At 45.9% G+C, this 22193-nt stretch overlaps 1 protein-coding gene across 1 annotated transcript; it reads left to right on the plus strand.

Moving 5' to 3' along the window:
- Positions 1-36: 36 nt before the first annotated feature.
- On the plus strand, positions 37-19839 carry GATA6 (GATA binding protein 6). Its single transcript, XM_079300013.1, has 7 exons — positions 37-160; positions 1456-2375; positions 5719-5885; positions 9200-9325; positions 10588-10675; positions 10796-10902; positions 19397-19839. The coding sequence occupies exons 2-7, from the start codon at positions 1475-1477 to the stop codon at positions 19562-19564; spliced, it is 1557 nt and encodes a 518-aa protein (XP_079156139.1). The 5' UTR covers positions 37-160; positions 1456-1474; the 3' UTR covers positions 19565-19839.
- Positions 19840-22193: the final 2354 nt, after the last annotated feature.

Consider the following 22193-nt stretch of genomic DNA (forward strand, 5'->3'; position numbering starts at 1 on the left):
GTTTTCCGGCAGGGCTGCGAGAGGCGCCTCCTCTCTCCTTTTTATACATGAGCCGCCGGCCGCCGCCGCCGGAGTCGCCGCCGCCGCTCGCCCCCGCCGCACTGGATTTACCGCCCGCCGCGGCCCCGCGCCCCGGCCCCATGCGGGACACCGGCATCAGGTTTGGCCCCTCTCTCTCCTTGCCTCGCCACGGTTTCCTTCGTTCTTTCTCGGTTTTCTCTGGGTCTCTCTGCCCTCGGGCGCTCCGAGGGGAGGGCGGCCGGCGGCCGCTACCCCTGGCTGGGGGAGCCAGAGGGAGACTGTGTGGGCAAACATCCGATGCCGGTGCCTGCAGCTCTTATCTGCCGGAGCCTTATCTCCCAGTTATCTCGCAGGAGGGAGAGACGTATTCGGTGCCTATCTGCGAGGGGGCTCTGCGTGTGTGTGTGTCCTGTATTCTTGTGCCTGTGGTTATCTGGAGAGCCCCGAGGTGGGCTGAGAGCAGAGAGCCTCGCCTTCTCTTGCTGTCACTTCTCTGCGTCCCCTTTCGCTTTCTGCCCCTTCTCCCAGGGGCTGGGCACCGGGCTCTTTATGTCTGTTTGTCCTTCCTCATGCTGCCAGCTCCGAGCTGACACCGCTGGGCTCGGGAGGGGTGTCTCCCCTGCAAGGTGTGCTGGGCTCGGGGCAGTCCCCAGCTAGGGCTGTCCGCCGGATCCCGCCCCTGCGGCAGCCACATCCCGCCCGGCCTGGGTCCGTGTCCCGCCGCCGCGCACACTTCGGGCCCGGCTCGAGCGCATCTCCCGTCCCTCGGGTGCCTTTCCCTCCTCCTCCTGTTTTCCGTGACCTTGGGCTGGAAATAGGCAAACAAGCGAGACGATGGGCTGAAGAGCTAACATCGCTCTCCGGCGAAGTAACCTTAAAGGGATCGCCTTACTAATTGTTTTCTCGGAACCGAGTCAAAATGACTCATTCATTGAAATAATCATAACAACGACCGCAGCCAAGGAAGGGCAGAGACAGGGAAAAATGCCCCCTCGCTCCCCTCTGTCCCCACGCCCTTACGCCCACCTTTGCCCCGGCGTGCATCATGTTCAGATCCGCAGCCCGGGATGCGGAGGGAGAGGGGAGCAGCCCTCCCGCCGTGCGGAAAGCGGGGCTGGAGCCGCAGCCCTGGCCCCGCGGGACTGGCGTCTCCCGGCTCGTCTTGACCTGGGCTGCCTGATCCCATTCCGCCGGGGCGAGGGACAACAGCGCCGAGGCGACATGACTGATTAAGCGCTTAGAGGGGCCAGATAAGCCCTGATGAATCTCATTACGGGAGGGAGACGGGCTGTCCTGTTTGCAAACTTTGTTATTATTATTTCTCTCTCCCCCACTTCCCTGCTCTTTTGTGTCCTCCCTCCCCGCCCTGCCCTGCCGATCCCCCCTCCCCTCCTCCTCCCCCTCCCCTCCTCGCCCTTCCCCATCCACACCCAGCGGCTAGAAGGGGACCTGGATGGCCGTGGCTGAAGGCGGCTGGTGCGCGGTGAAGCGGTGCGCTGCGGACGGCGGCTCTTCCTCCTGTCCCTTCGCGACCAGGGAGCCGCGCCCGTCTCCTCCTTCGCCCTCCTCCTCCTCCGGCTCCCAGGGTGAACGCGGCTCCTCCAAGACTCCTCGGCCGGAGCCCGACGACAGCCACCGGCCGGCGCCGCCGCCGCCCCCCGCCGCAGAGGGCAGGTCGCTGCTCGCCCCCTACGTGCACTTCGGGACCCCGCACCCCTCCGGCCGGCCCAGCTGGGAGGACATCCTGCTCTTCGCGGACTTAGACCAAACCAACAAGCTGATCTGGTCCAGCCGCGGCCCCAAGCTGAGCGCCCTCGGCGCCGAGCAGCCCGAGGAGATGTACCAGACCCTCGCCATCTCGGCCGCCCAGGGCCCCACGCCTTACGACGGATCTCCGGGCGGCTTCATGCACTCCACGGCCAGCTCGCCCGTCTATGTGCCCACCACCCGCGTGGGCTCCATGCTGCCCACGCTGCCCTACCTGCAGGGCAGCGGGGCGGCCCAGCCCAGCCACCCGGGCGGCGGCCACGCCGTCTGGTCCCAGCCGGCCGCGGAAAGCCCTTCGTACAGTAGCGGCGGCGGCTCGCACCCCTCGGGCCGCTTTCCCTATTCCCCAAGCCCGCCGGTGGCCAACGGGGCCTCCCGGGAGCCCGGCGCCTACAGCAACAGCCTGGGCGCCAGGGACCAGTACAGCCCCCTGGCCCGGCCGCTCAATGGCTCCTACCCGGGGCCCTACACGTCCTACGTGGGGCCGCAGCTCGCCCCTGCCTGGCCCACGGCGCCCTTCGAGAACTCCATGCTGCACTGCCTGCAGGGCCGGGCCGCCCCCATCCCCGTCCGGGCACCCAGCGCAGGTAGGAGCCGCGGGCAGGGCAGGGAAGGGCAGGGAGGGTCTCCGCACGCCGGGGCTGCCCGCTGGAGGGGCGGCGGGGGTGCCGGGGGGCGCGGGGAGCCGCGGTAGGGCCGCCCCTGCCGGGGGTGCGCGGTGTCGGTGGCAGGACAGCAGTGCCGGGACCGTGGTTGTTCCGGAGTGGAGGTAACTCCCGTCGTTTGTGTTGGATTACGGGGAAAATGCACCTCCAAAAGCGGCGTTGTTTGGAGTATGGCAGTCGGGGTTACCAACCGAAAGATCCCGAAACGAATTGTCCGGTGTGAACTTAATTTTTAATTTATCCAAATCAGTTCATTCCCGCTTTCCCTAAATGCGGTCATCTGGACGGTGACAAATTCACTGCAAATTAATCGTTCTTGTACCGTAGAGAGAAAATGCAGGGACTCACTTAACCCATTTTGGATTATTTCAACTACAAAATGCTTCGCTGCTTTCTTAAAAAAATAAAAGCAGTGAAGCAAAACCTCGTATATGAATGAGGAAACCTCATTTTTAAACTGCTGCTAAAATGAAATTTTGCTTTCGTTTCCGAGGTGTCCCTTCCTTTTTGTTTTAATTAAGGAGATTCTCGATGTCATTAAATCAATTGAAGAAGTGGAGTTTGAGCTGTGATGATTGAGTCAGAGATAGAAAGATTAACAATTCTTGCAACCTCTTCAGCTTTAGAATAAATCTATGTATAAATAAATAGAGGTCTATAGAGAGGTGTGTGTGGCTATGTATATGTATTTATACATATGTGTTATGCATATATATATTATGTATATATACATAATTATGTAAATCTGTGTATGCACACAGATTTGATCATCATTCACTTTAAGCATAAATTACCACCAGATGCATATATTTTATAGACTCTGTGATTTTCTGTGCCGTGTTGCAGAAAATTACCCCATAGATTTTCGTCTTTCTGTAAGGCTGTGCACACAATACTCCTCTCGATGACACCCTGTAGATTTAAACACTCACTTGGTGTTTAATATCATGACAGAGGAAAGAAAATCAATTGAAACAGTGATAGAAGTCAAATCTCAGGGTAACAAGAAAGCTGACTTAAACTTAACTTTTATAAGTTATAGCGTGAAACTAGGTGATGGAGGGGGGAAAAGAGTTTTGCTTTTTTGTTGCTTTTTAATTTTATATTTTTAATTTTTTTTTAATTTTACCGGGAGAGACATGGGGTTGGAAAATCACCCGGCAGGGAGAGGAGAGGGCTGAGTAAGAAGGAGCAGAGAAGTGAAGGAGCCGGGCGCTGGAGGAGGTTGGGGCAGGAGTGTTGAGGCAGCCGAGGAGCACAGCAGCTTCTCCTGCTCCAGCGGGTCTCTCCCGCCCTTGTGTCTCCCTCCCACCATCGCTGGGGGATGGAGGGGTAGGGATGAGTCTTTGCACGAGGGAAAGTACGGGTGCCAGGGCAGCGGCATCGCGGTGTAACGCGGGGTGAAGCAGCCCGGAGCTTCCCGGGCCAGGCGAGTTTTCTGGTCCTGCGAGGCAAAACGCGGCAGCAAAGCCGAAGCTACGCGTTTTCCCGTGTAAAAATTGTTGGGAAATTGTAGCCGAAATATATTTTTTACAGCTAAATATTCGACAGTTTGATAAGCTTTCTAACGGTACTCATAGAGATGCTAAAACAGTATCTAAAATTAAAACTTTATTTTGTTTTCTTTGGAAAGAAGTGTATTACTCACTCTCTAAAGGGAAAAAAAATGTTTTAAAATGCCCGAGAAATATTGTCACGGCAGAATTTCTTGCTGCAAACACGAAGGCAATGCTATAAAATGAACGGCCGAGACAAATTACTGTTTAAGTTCCAATGTCCTTGACGTCCTAAGCATTTTTTCTGGTTACAGTCTTCAATGGTGCTTTTAGTGCAAAGATTAATAAATCTTAGCGATGTGTTAAGAGCTAGGAGCTGACAACGTAAGTTGAACTGTGCTCCCTGGACTCTGCCGCGTCCCCGTTCCTCTTTAGCGCCTAATAATTCGCAAACGAAGGGAGGAGAGAAACCTATTTGGGTGGGTGCAGGCCAAAAGGCCTTTCTTTCTCAGCCCAATGCCCGCCGTGTCACCGCAGCCCAGTCTGCAAAGCTGCACGAGTTCTGTTTCGCTGTCCAAGGAAACGTAGGAGAATAACCCAATGATGAATTCAGGCAGGTAGTGGAGGGAGGAAATAAAAAGTCAATGACGAAGCTCTGAGTCTGAAGCATACATTCCCAGACTCGACTCGAAAGCTGTTGCAAAAATCCAAACGTCTCCTTTTATTACTTTTGCACGACGTGGCATAGTCTATGTATAATAAGCATTTATTCCGTCCTCCCCGAAATATGGAGAGGTGAATCAGAACAAGGATTTGCACTGAAAGTATTAGTTTTTATATGTGGGTTGTCTTCTTTTTTTTTTCTTTTCTTTTTTTCTTTTCTTTTCTTTTCTTTTTTTTTTTTTTTTTTTTTTTTTTTTTTTTTTTCCGTGCATTTAGACCTTTTTTCCCCCCTCAGCGCTCAGTAACTATGAGAGCAGGAGGCACAATACCGCTTATTTTTCCATTTCCTCTGTTTCCTTCAAACCGGCTCTAATTTGACCAAATAAGCGAAGCAGCCGCTGGCCTCCGCTGCCTGGCCCACCAGGGCCCTAAAAGCAGCATCTAAACTTGAAGCTTTACCAGTTCCGAGCTATTTACAGTAAGAGTTAAGGTAGAAAAGTTCTTGCCAAGTTTCGACCGTAGGGAATATTGGGCAAAACGACAGCTCCTTATACCCAGCTTTCAGGGTGCTGTGGAAGTGGCTATTCTGACAACCACTCTGCTCCCTTCTAAAGGCAAGTGCACCCCCCTTTCCGTCCTGTGGGCACCGCGGAGGGAGTTTCGCCCCTCGAGCAGAGCCCAGCCGAATTTCCCAAGGGTCAAATCCCGACGGGAGCGCACGGCGGGCCGGGGCTGAGCCCTGCGGCGGGCCGGTGTCCGGGGCGCAGCGCCTTTGCTCCGGCTCGGAGAGCGAGCTCCGCCGGGCACCGAGCGGGTCTGGCGCATCTAAATAAATAGGGAAAAGCAAAAAAAAAAAAAAAAAAAAAAAAAAAAAAAAAAAAGAATGAAAGAAAGAAAGAGCATAAAAGCCGGGATTTTATAGCAGAAATCCCGCATGGCCGCCGTCACTGCTGGGGCATTGCTTTTCCGAGGGCCGGTGGCTCGCTCGCCCGGGGCCGCGTTTCGGAGCGCCGGGGCCGGGGCTGCGCTCCGCGGGGCTACACCGGGCTCCGCGGCCGCCTCTCCCTTCTGCTCCTACCGCCTCTCCCCTCTGCTCCTGCCCCCAGAGCTGCTGGAGGACCTGTCCGAGAGCCGGGAATGCGTCAACTGCGGCTCCATCCAGACCCCGCTGTGGAGGAGGGACGGCACCGGCAACTACCTGTGCAACGCCTGCGGGCTCTACACCAAAATGAACGGGCTCAGCCGGCCCCTCATCAAGCCCCAAAAGAGAGTGGTGAGTCGGGAGGGAGGGGAGGAGGGGGGAGGGAGGAGGTGCACCCCAAAGGACCCCAGTCAGCGCTAGCCACGGAGAAATTTGGGGCAAGGATTGGGGGAGACCAATCAGTGTATTAGCCTGGTGATCCTGCAAATCTCTATTGGGGCTCCTGTCCAGGTTTGCAGGCCAAACTGGTCAAAATGAGGGGTGACAGGGCTGGCAGCCTTTTGGGAACCACTTCAGACCCACTTCCACTCTCTGAGCTGGTAAAATCTCTCTCTGCCCACTTGTGAACTGCATACCAGGCATAGACCAGACTGACTTTTTGAGTTATGAACCCCAATTGTGAGGCGGGATTCAGTGAATTGGACAAAATTTGAGCTGGTGATGTTGGACATTTCCAACAGAGGGGAAAAAAAAAAAAGAAATCAAGGTTAGAAAATGTTTGTTCAGAAGGCTAGGAATTTCTCCAGACCTGCTTTGTTTGCTGAGAGCTCGATCCTTGGGAATGTAAGCAAGTTTTGTATATAATTCAAAGAAAACCAATTGTTTAAACAATGATAATAGCCTTTGTTTTGTTTTACTCCTAAGAAATGAGTGGCAATTTTTCTAAAAATATACTCCTAAAACTAGGGGGGGGAAATAAATAGTACAAACCAGAACCCCTGTTTATAACTCAGGCTGGCACTGAATAGGCAAGGAGAAAATTTAACAAGAGGGAACTGCACGTTATGTTTAGCAAATCTGGGTGGAGGTCAGCAGACAGAAAGAATACGTTCTGCAGTAATGGCTGTTACCGAGCGAGCCACAATAAATCACATCACTATAATCCAAGCTGATGTTTGGACCCTTGTGTATGGAGACAGTGTATCAAACCCATCAGCCTTTCAAGCCCCCTTCAATCATGCCAGCTGCTTTGCTCCATGCCTGTTTTCCTTGGGCTAAAACACCTACTGTTCTTTATTTCACAACCATTTGAGTTTAGTACCCTTCTGGGAGCGAGGGGAAATAAGACCCAAACGCACGATGATCAGAGCAGGCAGTAAACGCTTGGGAACAAACCCACATCTGATTAAAGACCTTTCTTTAAGCCAAAGAGTTAATTTAACATAAAGCCAGAGGTTTATTGCTGCTGGGTGCCTGTTTTTTCTAGCTGGTAGTCCGGTAGATTTCATGGCACAAGGTGTTATTTCATTAGCAGGGACAGATGCAGCGGAGGGGTCAGATCTGCCGATCGTCTCAAGCTCAGAGCCCGACTTGCTGTGGCACCCTGACCCAAGGCAGATTTTCAAGTAGCTGACACCCGATTTTAGCATTTCTGTGTGTTTTTTTTCTTTTCTTTTTTTTGAGGGTGGGGTGGGGGTGAGAAGACTAAAGCAGAGTCAAACTAGAGCCCGATTTCAGTCTGACACCTCAGTGAAATAACTCTGAAATAGCTCTGTGTAACAATCCTTACTGAGTACCCTGGCCATCACTATAAATCAGCCGTGACTGTGTGTTCATACAGTTGGAAATATGTAGGTGAGAAGGGAAAATGTTTTGAAAACGCTAAACATGTTTAGATTGCCCCAAAGTTCCTGATAAAATTCCTGCATCAGAAAAGTCTTTTCGGCTTCAAAACATGCCAAAACTCCATGTCTGTTTAGATACGGGAACGAGAGAAAGCTATTGAAATAAAATGTACGAAGGTTTAGACCAGGAAAGAGAAAGATTTAAAAGAGTGAAACAGCTGACAGCATTTCACTTGCAGAGAAAGAAAATGAAGAATATGTGTCACCACCAGCTATTTTTACTCAATGCAATCACATAAAGGACGTATTGAGTCGAGGGCACAATTTGAGCACTATATGCATACATATTAAATAATTAGGTCAAAACTTCTGTTTTCACGATACTTAGATTTTTAAGAATAAAAATTATACTTTGTGCTTCAGCCTATATAACACTTGGCTGGGTGGTTTGCTTTTTTTTTTCCCTGCACAGCTCATAATGGATTACTGATTCAAGATTACAAAATTTGTATTTAATCTGGAGCTCTTTCTGAGCTCTGGTGTAAAATCACAGCTTACTGCTAAAGACACTCAAACAGACAATATTAAAAAAACTCAGTTATTTCTCTGGTATATTCTTCATTCTCAAAAAACATTTGTATCGGTTTCCCCAGTGGCAGGCAGCCCTGTGGTATCAAAGGTGACCCAGTTATGTCTAACAACCCAGCAGTAAATGACTCAAGAGGAAGGGCATTGTACCCTTAAGTTAGTAATTTCAGTTATGGGCACTTTATAGTCAGAATAAGATTAATGCAATCCTCTAAAATTGACTTCTCCATGTAAACTTGTTCGGCTGCCAGACACAGAGCTAGGCACAGACTTTTTTTATATTTTTTTGACAATGCGATACTTTGAAAAAGACTAGATTTATGATGTAGCTGGAATTCTTTGCTTGTGAAGAACGTAAAAGAGATCACTTGTTACAGGGACTTTTATAACCCATTCACCTTCATTTCACATGTTTATGAGGACTGCCTTCACTTATGATATACAGCCTGTGGCCATAAAGCTTTGGGTTATACGGTTATTTCTGATACAGAGTTGCTTCATCTTGGCTCCAAACTCCACGGAAGAGTGTCATAAATGGCTTGTTTGCAGTGGGAACCTTGTTGTCACCCACCAACTTTTCTGCTGGCCAAGGGAGGCTCTGTTCTGTAAAAACACACTCCCACACACTCTTTTTTTATGAAGATAAAAGGGGCAATGATAAAAAATAACTTTTTTTAAAAACAATGCTGTTGTATGTGTTACCCCTGGGATGACCAGGAAAGTTTTCCCCAGATGTAGTGCCACAAAGGGAGGTGATTAAAGTCTCTGATTTTTCCGATGAGTCAGGAGTATCAGTGGCAGGATCAGAGCTGTCTCTTCACCCACCATACAGGGGAGAGGGCATTGAACTGTCTGGAGAGGTGTCACAGGATTGATGTGCCTTCTCTTCAGCTCGAAGGAGCTGCAGTGGAGATATTTCCTAGCTGTCCTGCTGGAAAAAGAACTGGTGCCTGGTGGTCTGAACAGACTTCTCCTGGTCACCACCTCCCAAATGAGAATTTGCCTGTGCTGTGACTGTCCAGGGTGGAAAGACATTCCTCTTCACACCATATTTCCACTCTGTGATATGAGGATAATTCTGTTCTAATTCTGGGCTGCTGCTGACAGATACTATAAAAAAAAGCTCCTACCATCCCCGCCATGTGTTAAAGGACTTTTTATGAACCATAAAGACATAAATCATTCTCTCCTGCCCACCTGTTCATGCCCGTGTTTGCCTGTGCTTGCCTCCAGCCTTCGTCGCGGCGGATGGGCTTGTCCTGTGCCAACTGCCACACCACGACCACCACGCTGTGGCGCAGGAACGCCGAGGGTGAGCCCGTCTGCAATGCCTGTGGCCTCTACATGAAGCTCCATGGGGTGAGTGGCTGCTTCACCAAGGGAGATCCACTGACAGCTCTGATGCTGCCTTGGGAAAAGGGAGATCCTCAAAAAAAACAACAAGCGAAATGGACAGAGAAATAGAAAAATATGTGATGTTAGAAAATGGTGGTACCACTTTGGCTTGTTATGCTTTTGACTAGCTATGTGTTTGCCAATGTAGCTTTCCCAACATATTTGTATAAAGAAACCACCTCAGGATGAGCAGCAATGGTGTTTTTGCTACTGGAATTTAAACCAGCTCTTTAGCAGGGAAAAAAAATCCCTAGACCGTAAATGAGACAGTTTTTCATGGACAGATACAGCTATACCAGCAAAACTTTGAGTGGAATTCAAGACATAGCTATGGCAGAAAAACTTTAAATGCAAGTTCAGCCTTTGTTGGGCAATAATAGAGTAAAAAAATCCCTCTGTCCTGAATGTGATGGAACGTGTTTTGGGTGAGATGCCTATGGATGGTGTTACAGTCAAGCATAAGTGTTTGAAGAGCAAGGACATTAGGAATGATTGAGATGTGGTCTACTCTTCAATAAAATGTAAATTTTCCTCAAATTTGTGTTAAAATATGTTTTAAGGCAGTGCTTTTATAGCATGATTATCGTTGTGATGAACACAAAAATTGTTTTTGAGGACATTTAAATATAAATTTATCCCTATAAATTTAGATACCATAAATCTGTATTATGGGCAGAACTGCCTGTAGGAACAAATGCTAAGTCAATTCTTCTATTCTAAAGCTTCTGCCCTAAGATGTTTCCTTGTGATTTCCTCTGGTTTGCATAGCTGGTCTACAGGATGAGGATGATTTTTTTCATGTATACATTTTTTCTTTCCAGAATCAGGCACTGGAGCTAATTCCTAACTGACTGGAACAATAAATCAAGGATCAGATATACCCCATCCAGTTTAATTTCTTATGGCTTTTTGCCAAATGATGCTGATTTTCCTGAATTCTGTGCTGTTTTCCTGTGGATTAATTGAGGAGTCGAAAAAGCTATCAAGTTTGCATAGCAATAAAAAAGTTTTTCTAATTTCTTAATTCAGCTACAACTTCCCTTGAATCAAACTATTGTTTTGCCCAAATGAAATGCAAGTATTTTTTGGAATTAGTTCTGTGACACAGAAAAAAATTTACTTGCTATACAGGCACTAGCAACATCACATCTGGTCTTCCAGTGTGTTTTGATTTTTGATATTAGAGTACATGTGCAACTCTGTGATTGAAAATTTATTTTTTTCAGGTTCCTCGGCCTCTTGCTATGAAAAAAGAAGGAATTCAGACGAGGAAGCGAAAACCTAAGAATATAAATAAATCAAAGGCATGCTCGGGTAAATATAAAATACAAGAAAGTGTAGCTGCAATAGTTTGTAGTTTTGGGGTTTTTTGTTTGTTTGTTTGTTCTCTGTCTGGAAAATATTTATTTTTAATACCAATTCCCAATTTTTCAGGTAACAGTACTACTGCAGTTCCTATGACTCCGACATCCACATCTTCTACTAACTCAGATGATTGTAGCAAAACTGCTTCTCCTGGCGCACAGACTGCAGCCTCTGGGGTAAGTGTCTGTATCTGCAAGCAGGCTGATCACTGGGCAATGTTATCACAGCTTTTATCTTATCTAGCAGAACAATAATCTAAACAAACTTTCCAGTTTTGTTAGCTGATACTAGAACAAGATTTTCCGAGGATATTACATATAGATGTAAACAGAACGACAAGAACGATGTACTTTGCAAATCTTCTTGATTAAGATCTATATAATTTTTATGGCTGTTAGCCACAGCTTAACCACAGACATTCTGTTTTTAAATATTCAGGTTCTTTCATTTCAAAGGTTTTCTTTTGGACAGAAGACAATAAAACATGCCCAACTGGTCCTTTCAAGAAACAGTGCTATATATATATATATGTGTGTGCGTGTACATATACATATACATATACATATACATATACATATACATATACATATACATATACATATACATATACATATACATATACATATACATATACATGTATGTATGTACACACACATTTGTATGCCTTATCCCAATGGGTAAAACCCAGAAAAACATTATCCTGCTGTACAAAGTAAATCATAAAGGCTTTTGTTTTGAACAAAAATGTGCAATTAAACCCTGATCCAAACCCAGCTGAAACCAGGCTGGAGCACCCTGCTGATTGCAGTGCATGGGGGTTCAGCTCTCTGCCTGCAGAGGATTCTTCAGGGGCCAGATGCTCAGCATGTGGCAGCACCAAGCTCCAGAGGAGCACCCGAGGAGTGCTGATCATCCCTTGCTTTAGTTTTTGATCCTTATTTTACAGCATGTATTCCAACCATCTCAAACTTCCTTTCTTCACTCAGCATGTGTGATAAATACTACTGCTGAAGTTGTGAAGCTCAGTGTAGATTAATTCCTAACCCCTTGGCTGTACCTATCCATATCCACACTCACTTCTCAGCCTTCTGTATCCCTTAATCTGCTACATCATTTCCTTGAGAAACTTTCTTAATGTGGCTTTCTTTAGTCCTTTATTAATGAAAAGAAGACATTGTTTATAACAGATCTTGATGTTCACAACATCCAAATTCCTTTCAATAGTTTAATTTCTGATGTACAAAGTTTCATTGTACAAGGGGAAGAAAAGTCAATTTTTTTAGCAAATGCGATTGTGGACTGACAGGGCCACCCATTTTCAGAGGCAGTGGGTTTTGGTTTCGGATCCTGTGAGACTAGGATAGTACTAAAAAGGCTTGTCTTTGACATGGGAAAACCCTGTCAATGCAGTAAAATAAACAGATCACATCAAAAAAAGAGAAACACTAACTGAAAAGTGAACTGTTGCAGTTTCAGAATTGGGTTTCAGACTCCCTTATGGAACTACTGTGCACTGTTTTAGGCTTTCCTTTGATATTTGCAAAGGAAAAAAATGTAGCCAAATTTTCCTTAAATTTTCCTTGTGTTACCTGAAGCAGTACTAGTGATGCTGAGCAATGGGGTGAGATTTATGTAATGGATAGAAATGTAATCACAATCCCAGCTGAGACTGAGGCAGCCCAACCGTGTGCTGCTCAGGGAAGGAGAGACCATATAGATGAGATCTCATTTCCACTATGCTGCTGCCTTCTTGGCTGGCTCAAACCTGGCTTCCTTTCTGTGGTATTTCTCCCTAGAAGGGCACATCAAACATGTTATTAATAATCTTTATGTTATAATTTTAGTAGTACCATTTTAAATATGGTTTTGCCAGATGGAGTTGTGTGGGCACCAGAGGTGAGGAGTGCATGGATTGAGGGCTAAAAGACTCCTTGAGAGCTGTGGGCAACTAGGAGCAATTCCCAGGAGGAACCCTGAGGCTGCTTTTAGTTACATGATGGCATTCCTAAATGATTTTTCCATAGTAGATCAGACTGGGAGAGGACACCTGCACAACAGCTGGGAAAATCTGTCCCCTTATATCCAGCAGGCAGCATGGTAACATCTGCATAACCTTTTCCCCACCATGATTTGATCAGATGTGCCTTGCATATGCAAAGCACTTGCAAATACCCCCTTGTGAAAAATTTCAATGAAAGGAAGTGATGGAGAGGGGCTGTGACATGCGCTGAGGAGAGGAAGTTGCAGCAGCAGCCAGACGTATGGGCATCCCTTTGACTCCATCCCAAACTATGTGAAGGGCTACTGATCTCCCACCCCGTGCCCCAGTCCCAGATGTATGTAAATGAAAAGGGGATTTGCAGGGGAGCAGTTGTCAGGATATGTCACTGGCACGGTCGCATCCCTCACTCAGGCTCCTGGCTTTGCCCAAGCATCTGGAATTCAAAGGGATGAGGACTTGGGAGTCTGCAAGTTTAAAGTAGAAAGTGGTGGCTGTAAGACTTGCTCCCGTTGTCCCAGACATAATTTGGGAACCTGATTACTAGCTGCAAAGGACACAAAATAATTTCTACAGGATATAAATCCTATGGAAGGGACTGAGCACTCAAAAAGCCCTTTTAAGCTATTAAATGAGCATTTTAGAGCAAGACAGTCTGTAACCTGATCACATGCTGAAGCCAATATGCTCTGCTAGACTTCTGTTTTCCTAGATTATTTTTTCTTCTTCCTTTTGAGTTGATCCATTGATAAATCAAAGGTCTTCAATTATTTCTAGAATAAGCAATGACTTTGCACAAGGAGAATAAACTTCTTCAGCTCGTGTCAGGAGGGGAAAAAACAAACCCTCAGATGGGTGAATCCAGGCTCCGTAATCTTTGGTCACTTTAATGTTGATTCTTGACAGTGGTGCTGGTGATGTTGCCGAAAAACAGGCACCTGCTTGAATAACAAACCTGGCTCGTTCCCCATGCATTACACAATGGGCATGGCAACTTGTTTTTGTTTTGCTCTGTTTTTGCTTCTCTAGCCTTTATTCTGTGAAGAGAGGGGAAAATGCCAAATTGACATTAGGCAGAGAAATCTGATGACGTTTTAGAAACTGTTGTGTGAAATTCACAGCAATGTTGTTGCTAAATGAAACAGAGAAAACGAATTCCTCTACTGGTACAAAAGCAATTTATTATGTCTTTTGTGGGAGGCTGCCAAAAAAGTTTCCAGTTGTGTAGAAATCTAATGGAAATGAAATTCAGCAGAATTCAACTGTGTCAGTAACATTCACTTTTTGCCCTACCTTTCTTTATCTCTTTCAAAGTAAAATAAAGAAGGGAGGGCAGAAAAAGAGGAGGGCAGCAATAACTCTTGGCAATGTCTTTGAGACTATCCATTTCATGAAGGGAATCTTATATGATGCCAATTCTGAGACAAATTAGCAAGAACCTTAAATGTTGATTTTACGTTCTAGCTGAAGTTTAAACATTTGAGAGATACGATGAATGAATTGCTGTGGGGGCAAAGTTGATTTCAAACATCCCAAAATGTAGAAGTGTTTGGATCGGAGATATTTCGTTGTCCCATCATAAAGGGGCTATTTGCCAAATTCACATCTGGATCTAGGATTTAGGCCTATTTCTGTTTTTCTAAGCAGTATAAGTACTGGGTGTCCTGTGTTACTTACATGGAAAGGGTCCAGCTGCATGATATATGAAGTTGCCTTATGTCCCCATAAAAAGAAGATGTGAAGGTTTGTCTGCATCTGCATCTATACCTGCTCTCCCTTTGATGCTGCTGAAACTATACAGGGAAAAGCTCCACCAAATAAATTTCTAAACAAAGAGCATGGTCTGCAGTGCAAACCCATCCATTACGATGCAGGGGCTCCAACAAATGTGATAACCAGAAGGACTTTATTCCCTTATTAGGATAAAGGCAGTATGAAACCTGCTGTAAAATCTGCTTTTTATGGCAGGACATGGAGGCTCCTTGAGCCACAACTGATGTCAGAAAAAGCTCAGCAGCACCAGGGGAACTCTTCTCTCAGAAGACTCTCCTGTGTCCTTTGCCTCCAGTTTGTAGTTTTCTCAGAAGGACCATAATCTCACACTGCACAAAAACTTAGGAGGTAAAACTAGTGCTCACTTCCCTTGGAGGTTTACTTTGAAAAGTGGTTCAGGACTAGCTCTTCAGTTTTGTAGCATGGGAAATGAGAGGGCTGACTGAGGTAGTCTCAGCACGTGGTGAACTTGCAGGAAAATGCAGTTTTAACTGTCTCCAAAATGCTGCACAAATGGGGCTGGATTAGATAAATGGCTTCTCCGTAATTTTCTTTCTCTCTTTTTTTTTTTTTTTTTTTTTTTTTTTTGGTGTCAGAAGAAGATTTGTGAGCTGGTTAGAGGTGGTGTTGTTTGCTCCTGTTTAGGCAGTAAATTGGTAGGGCTTTCATGCTGGCTATGGAGAAATCAGCCTCCACAGAGTATGTGCCAAAGCCTGGATGAACCAGGGATACAACTTCTTAAAATAATATGCTAACCACCTGGATATTGGGAAGTTGAATGTCCAGGGGTCCTTCAGATTATCTGATGATAATATGCCAGATCTTAGTTGTGTAGAATAATTTTGTAGGCATTGGGACTGAGCTTCCATGAGAAAGGCTCACCAGCATGGTTGGTAGGACTTTCACCTGGAAAATGGGAACACAGTGCCTCAGTCCTGGTATGAGTAAATATTTATCTGAACCAGGTGGAATAAGATCAACAGGAGGCATGAGGTACGTGGCAACCTAAAATACCAAAGAGTGTGGCAGACAGGGCAGTATGCTGGGAGACCTGATCCTCTAGTCTCTAGTTTAAATCTTTCTTGGTCTCCTACCTCTTCTACATCAGTCCTCACTCCTGGACAATATGGGATGCTACTTTCTTCTCCCCACTCAGTTTCACACACTGTTTCTTTTCCTTTTACATTGAGTAATTTTCTTTGCTCTGTGAATATGTATCCAAAAGAGAGCAGTTCATTTTTATATCAAACAGAAGGAAGCAATCCAGCATTTTTTGTTTCAGTGGGGAAAAGCAAGGAAAAAGTATTTTTGCTTCTATCCCAAAATTCTACATGCATATGGACACATACCTTTTGCTTGGTTTTGTTTTATTGCCAAAGCAATAAAGCCAGTTATTCATACAGCCCTTGACAGCAGTGGGTCATCAGTTTTCCAAGCCATGCTGGAAGTTGCCTCCCTTAGGAAATTAATGAAGTATTAACCACAGATTTATATTGCTATAATACAAAGGAGAGATTAGAAGACATGTAAACTTACACGTCTGCAGTATAAACAAAAGGATCAATTGGACTAGCAAGAAATGACAACTCTGTGTGCTAAGGGGGTCGTTACATCAGTAAAAAAAGCTGTCATTTTTCAGTGCCAAGACTTGCTTTTTGTATTCCGGGGAGTGACAGTGTTGGGGAAAATGCTCTCTTTGTGAGGATGGAAGTTATTGCAGAGAGGCTGAGACTAGAAAATTAAGGACTCCACTAGTTTGCCATAACGCTTCATATGTGAAAGAATTCTTTGCAAGTGTATTTTAACTGACTGTAGATATCATTTAAGTGTTGCAAAAGTAAACTAGGCTAACTGAGGAGGAAGAGATTCTCAGCTGAGACTCAGCTTATTGCTGAGTTAGTGTAATGTCCAAAATTCATGGAGCATTTTGAACGTGTTAAGTGGATAAAGCAAAGGTCTCTCTGATAGACCAAAGGTCTAGATCAAGGCCCTTTGCCACCCCCTCCAGCTGTCCTTGCCCAGCACATTTCCCTCTTGGCTGCAAGGTGTGGGGGAAGGCCAGAGGGGAAACTGTCCATCCACTCTCCCTTCTCTCTGTGATGGGCAGATGGGGCAGGAAGGAGTGGGTGGAAGAAAGCAGGAGTCATTCAACCAGAGCTGCTGCTGCTGCCATTCCCTGGGTATGGTCAAGCTCAGCCTGAGCAGCCTGGTTTTGCTCTGGAGCAGCTTTAGTGGGGTGCTGATGGCAGGTTTGGGTACCATCTAGTTGTCTCCGTGGCTCTGGCAGGGCTCTTCCTCTGTACATGGTGGGCAGGTCCTCTACAGAAAGGACACCTCTGACACAGACAACCCACCTGGGGGCCTACTCATGACCAGCTTCTCCTGGTTTGGGCAAAAGAAGAACCTTTGCAGATACAAACACAACCTCTCTGTTTAGGAGGTAGGCTTTTCCCAGTGGGCTTCATCCATTTTCTCCTCTGAAAGCTAACCTTCAATTGATTACCTATGCTATCATCAGATTCACCAATAAAAATAAAGATAGATAGATAGATAGATAGATAGATAGATAGATAGATAGATAGATAGATAGACTGATAGATATTTTTATAGATAGAGCCACTGGCTGTGAATTAGACCTCATTGACTTCATCAGCATTTTTCAGCTTATTTCAGCTGAAAAAAGTCCTCTAATAACTAAGTGCAACTTCTGTCATTCTTCATCCCTTAAAGCTGGAAAAGCAAGAGCAAAGGCAGGGAGGCTCAGGAACAGAACTGTGATTCCGTCACGTCCTTTTCACGAGCTAAAGTTTGTTTTCCATGTCTCACTTTGGGAGCTGCCCAAGCTGCCTGGATTTGTCATGACATTACCGGGGTGGGGTTTCCAGGGCCAGCAGTCCTGCCCGGGTCCTGCCCGTCCTGGCTCAACAGAGGCAGGATCCGGCCTTGGACAGGCAGGGATGGGATGGGCAGTCTTCAAACAGGACGTGCCTCCACGTCCTCCCATCTGGGGTGCCTGAGGGAGGGGTACCTGATAATCCCATATGGAAACTGTGGGTCCCTGCACCCCACCTTTGTAGGGCTGAATCAGGAAAAGGTGAATTACACTTTCCAAGCCCGGAAAAAACAGGTGCTGATAAGATATTTGCCTACCAGAACAGCAGTGGCAAATATGGGCAAACGGGAGCCTTTCAAAGCAACTCCTAGTATTTTTAGCTCAGGTTGAGCAAACACAGCTCAGCACTAATTTAAACCCTTCTTCCACTGTGGGGAGACTGAAGCTGTTAAAAATGATGTCTTCTGTGCTAACAGAAATCTATTTGAGGTATTAGAAGTAAAAAGAAAGTTTTGAAAAGGCTAGGCTGATGTAAGAGCAGGACTGTATACAAAGGTTAACATGGAACCTGTCTCACTGAATTCTCCATGCACAGTCACAGAGAAAGAGGATATAGAGACTTGTTGTCACTGATTGGCAACTGTATGTTCAAAGGAGTGATAAAACTTATTTTTTAGGTTTAGAGCTGTTTCAGCTGGTTTTGGGGGACAGATAGGTTTTTTTTTTCCCCTTCATTCTCTGCATTTCTGGATAGTGACTAATGGAGTGGGATCAGGGTTGATGACTAGGTGGAAGAGTAGGGGCGGTCAATCATTGCAATAAAAGGTTAAGAAAATACTGGAGCCCAGGTTATTTCAGACAAAAATGACTGCTAGCAGTGAGTATCTCTTTCAGGGGGTGAAGTTTTCCCTTGGTTAAGCACAGCAACAAGAGCCCCACACCAGACCATTTGGAAATTACCTCTGAATAAATGGAGCCTTGCTTTTCCTATGTCAGGACTGCTAGCTTGGCACAGCTCCAGGAGAGCCAAGAGCTCTACTCTTGTAAAATGATTAAATATGTATACTTCGTACTTAAACAGCAGGCAGGAAGCTTCTGCAGTCACAGTTTAGGATAACATTTTTCTTTTTTCTTTTTTTTTAAGGAATTTCATCCAAAGACTATCCATTAACAAGTAAATTAAGGTTTTAAAGTTGACATATCCAAGAGTTAATTTTGCATGAAGTCAGCTCTTAAACATTTCCTTTATCAGGTGAAAATGTTGCCCCTTCTCTGTCTGGCACTGCAAATTTTTCCTCTTTAGCGGATCTGCTCAGCCTCATGGAAAAAATGATTGTTCCTTTGTCTTTTTAACTCTCCATTTTTCTGTTAAAATAAATGGATTGGTTCCAGTGTGGTTCAGAGGTTCACCTCTGTGCCTACCAGGGCTCTCCTGCATGTTGTCTTGTGCAGGCAGCAGAGCAAAAATGCTCCTGCTTCGAAGGCATAGTGTTTCTCCACTGGAGATTGAAGGAGCATCTCCTTTAGTGGCCAGTCCTACAGGGATAAAGTGGTATTGGCGGATGTTTTGAAGGGTCAGGAATGATTTTAAGCATTTCAAGGGCTGAACAGCCCAAAGAAATCTGCATTCCAGAAGGTGCTCCATATCTGCTCCTGGAGAATTGGGATGTATTTGGCTTCTCCCACGAGGAGGAAACACTAGAGCTGCCACTACTCCCAGATCACATTTTATGATGTTGTCACCTGTGTCTCTTCAGTAGGGGGCAGTGGGACACATGCACATTTCCTTCCTCATCATGAGCTGATTTCCAAGTTCTCTGCACATCACACTGTTTCATTTCCACCTCGCCAAACACAGACATCACTCCCATCAGCAGGGCTGGGCGACTGAGCTCATGCTGAGACTTTTTTTTTTTCAGGATTTCAAGGCACAGGGGCAAGCAGAGGGCAAACCCTGTTTTGAACAGAAATCCTGTGATGATGGCTGTGTGCTCTCACTCACACCCCAGTGTGTGCAAAGCTCACCTGCTCAATGAATCTCTCTTTGCTCTTCCCCTCCCTGCAGGCGAGCTCGTCGGTGATGTCCGGCCCGGGAGAGAGCACCAGCCCCGAAAGCAGCAGCCTTAAGTATTCAGCTCAAGATGGGCTGTACACAGGAGTCAGCCTGACCTCCACAGCTGAAGTGACAGCATCTGTGAGACAGGACCCCTGGTGTGCCCTGGCTCTGGCGTGACGTGCTGCGAGGGAAGCTGGATCCTGGCAGCCCCCAGACACCTGCGCAGTTTCCTCTGTGGAGCGGTCGCAGCGGCAGCGAGAGTGCTGGCAAAGACCATTCCTCTCAAACAGTTTTTGAGCCTTGGTGGCAGAGGTGTTTTTCTACTTCCGAAAGAGGCTTTGCTAAAGCACCCAGTTCCTCATCTATGCAAGAAAAATGTAGGCAAAGGAAATGACCACCGGGGATAGCTAATGCAGCCTTAAACTCTCAAAAAAACCCTTCAAAAACCCCCCAAAATCAAAAAAAAAAAAAAAAAAAAAAAAAAAAAAAAACCCCAAAAAAAACCAAACAGAAAAAACAGAAAAAAAAGAAAAGGAAAAAAAGAAAAAAAAAAGACAAAAAAGAAGAGATAAACCCACGCCTATTGATAGATTCCAGAAATACATCCTCAACTTACCCAACAGCACTGCCTTTCTGATTGTATAGTTGTTTTCACTCTCTCATCACCTTTTCCCCTAAGAATTTGGTGAAAGTTGTCAGTGTTGGGGAGGAAGTAGCAAAGACTTTAATTACCAGAGATAGTGAGATACTTTTAAATGAATGTCAGAAGTGCTTACAGCTTGAGTTGACGCAGACTCCTCTCACCGAACATTTGATGTCTTCGCCCTGTCGGACCTCTCCTTCTGTGCTCTCCATCTTCAGCGTGCCTTGCTCTGCCCTTCAGAGCCCAGCCATGTCCCTGGAAGAAATCACAACGTTTGGTACAAATCCCACAAGGTCCAGCTGGTTAAGGAGAATTTGGGATTGGTGTTTTTTGGTTTAAAATATTTACTCACTTTTCGAGACTGCGATATAACTTTTAAAGTACACTGTGACTGAGATTTATGAAAGTCCGTATTTCCTGGCTGAACTGTATAGAGTCGGTCAAAATTTGTAAACAGGGTAGCAATCAGATATTTTTCTTCCATATATACAATAATTTTTTTAAAGAAGTGCAATTTGCGTTGCAGCAATCAGTGTTAAATCATTTGCATAAGATTTAACAACGGTTTTTATACGAATGAATGAATGTAAACATTTTAACTTAATGGTACGTAAATAATTTAAAAGAAAAAACTTAACTAGGCATCCTTAGGCTTTTTAGTGCAACAAAAATGCATCCACTTTCTGTATTTTCAGTTGTTAAAGCAAGAGTTTCAAAGAACAAGCCTTCTCTCAGGAAAATTGCCCTAGCCATTTGCTCCGAAGTGTTGTACAAAAATGCAAATGCATCCCCAAAGGTTTTTTTTTTGCCATTGAATAAGTGTGTGGTGGAAAGAAACAAATTGCAATGAAACTGTACTACCTAACTGATACATATGTAAATACTGCAGAAGATATCTAGGCATCTTGAAAATGTAGGATGCAATCTGTATAGTGCGACTGATGCATAGTTAGGTTGGTTTTCATTGGTTTTTAAATGGGACGTCATTTGGAAAGTTGTTTCATCAGAGCTTTACAAATAAAAGGGTATCATTTTAGGATTTTTTTTTTTCCTGTATGGTGTGCCTTTTCCTTTGTCTCCAACTACATTAAAAGCTATGGAAATGTACCTGGTACAGGTGGCATGTCGGATGGCTGCAAGGAAGGTCTCCAGCTGAAGCACCTGCTCTGCCTACCTAAGTAGGCACTGTGTGTCTGCCACTCCCTTCACTACACCTTCTGATGATGTGTAAAATGAGGGCTTCCACCAACACAGGCTCCTCATGGGCACATGTGAGGTTTTTGTGCTGAAGGTCTGGGGAACTGAGCCCGTGCCCTGTGAGTACTATCATTGTTTTGCTTGCCCTTCACACCATAGCTAAGTTTCCCGAGTAGGCAAATATCAGAATGTTACCCACTACAGATGTAACTGCTGCATGGTAGAAGCTTTGAGTGCCTGCTGGCATCCTCCTGTGGCCAAAGGTGAAGGGCAGCAAAAATTGAAGGCACTGCTGCTGAAAAGAGAAGACAGTGAATTTTAGTTGTTAAGAGAAATGGAAAACCTTTTGCTGGCTCTGAGGACTGGTTCTTTTCATTGCTGAGCTCATTGGAGCCTGACTCATTGCCAGGTGTGATTTCCAGCTATGTCAGCAGTGCTGTTGGACTGGGAAGCCAGCATGCCCCACCTCCCTACCTATGGAGAGGCTGCAGTGTGTCTTTGTCTCTCTGTGTCAGACCTTCTTTTGGGGTGAACTGGGTAGCTCCTATTCAGTGAAGCTATGCTGACTTGCACCAGCCAAGAAGCTGCCTCTTGGTTTTCCAAACCTGACAGTTGAGCTGCTTCCTTATGCTGGAGGTGTTGTGGGGACCGTGGGATGAACACTGCAGCACAACCCCAGGAGGAAAACTGGTCCTAGCAAAAAGGGATCAGGCTGAGCCTTGCTGGGGTTTGGGTTACTGTGGCCAGCCAGGAGTGGGGATCACTCGCCCTTCTTGGGGGAGTTGTTGTGCCATGCTCAGTGCTGGGTCACCTCACCTCCTGGCTGCCTGTGGGTTCATGTAGCCAGGTACCCCAGTCCTGCTAGCCCTGGGGCCATGAGGGCTTGGATCTTGTGATTTCCAAATTAAATACCTATCTAAGTGCAAACTGAGCCATGCAGAGAAACACTGGGCTTAAGACACAAAA

The sequence above is a fragment of the Erithacus rubecula genome, assembly GCF_903797595.1.
Source record: "Erithacus rubecula genome assembly, chromosome: 3".
Classification (NCBI taxonomy): Eukaryota; Metazoa; Chordata; class Aves; order Passeriformes; family Muscicapidae; genus Erithacus; species Erithacus rubecula.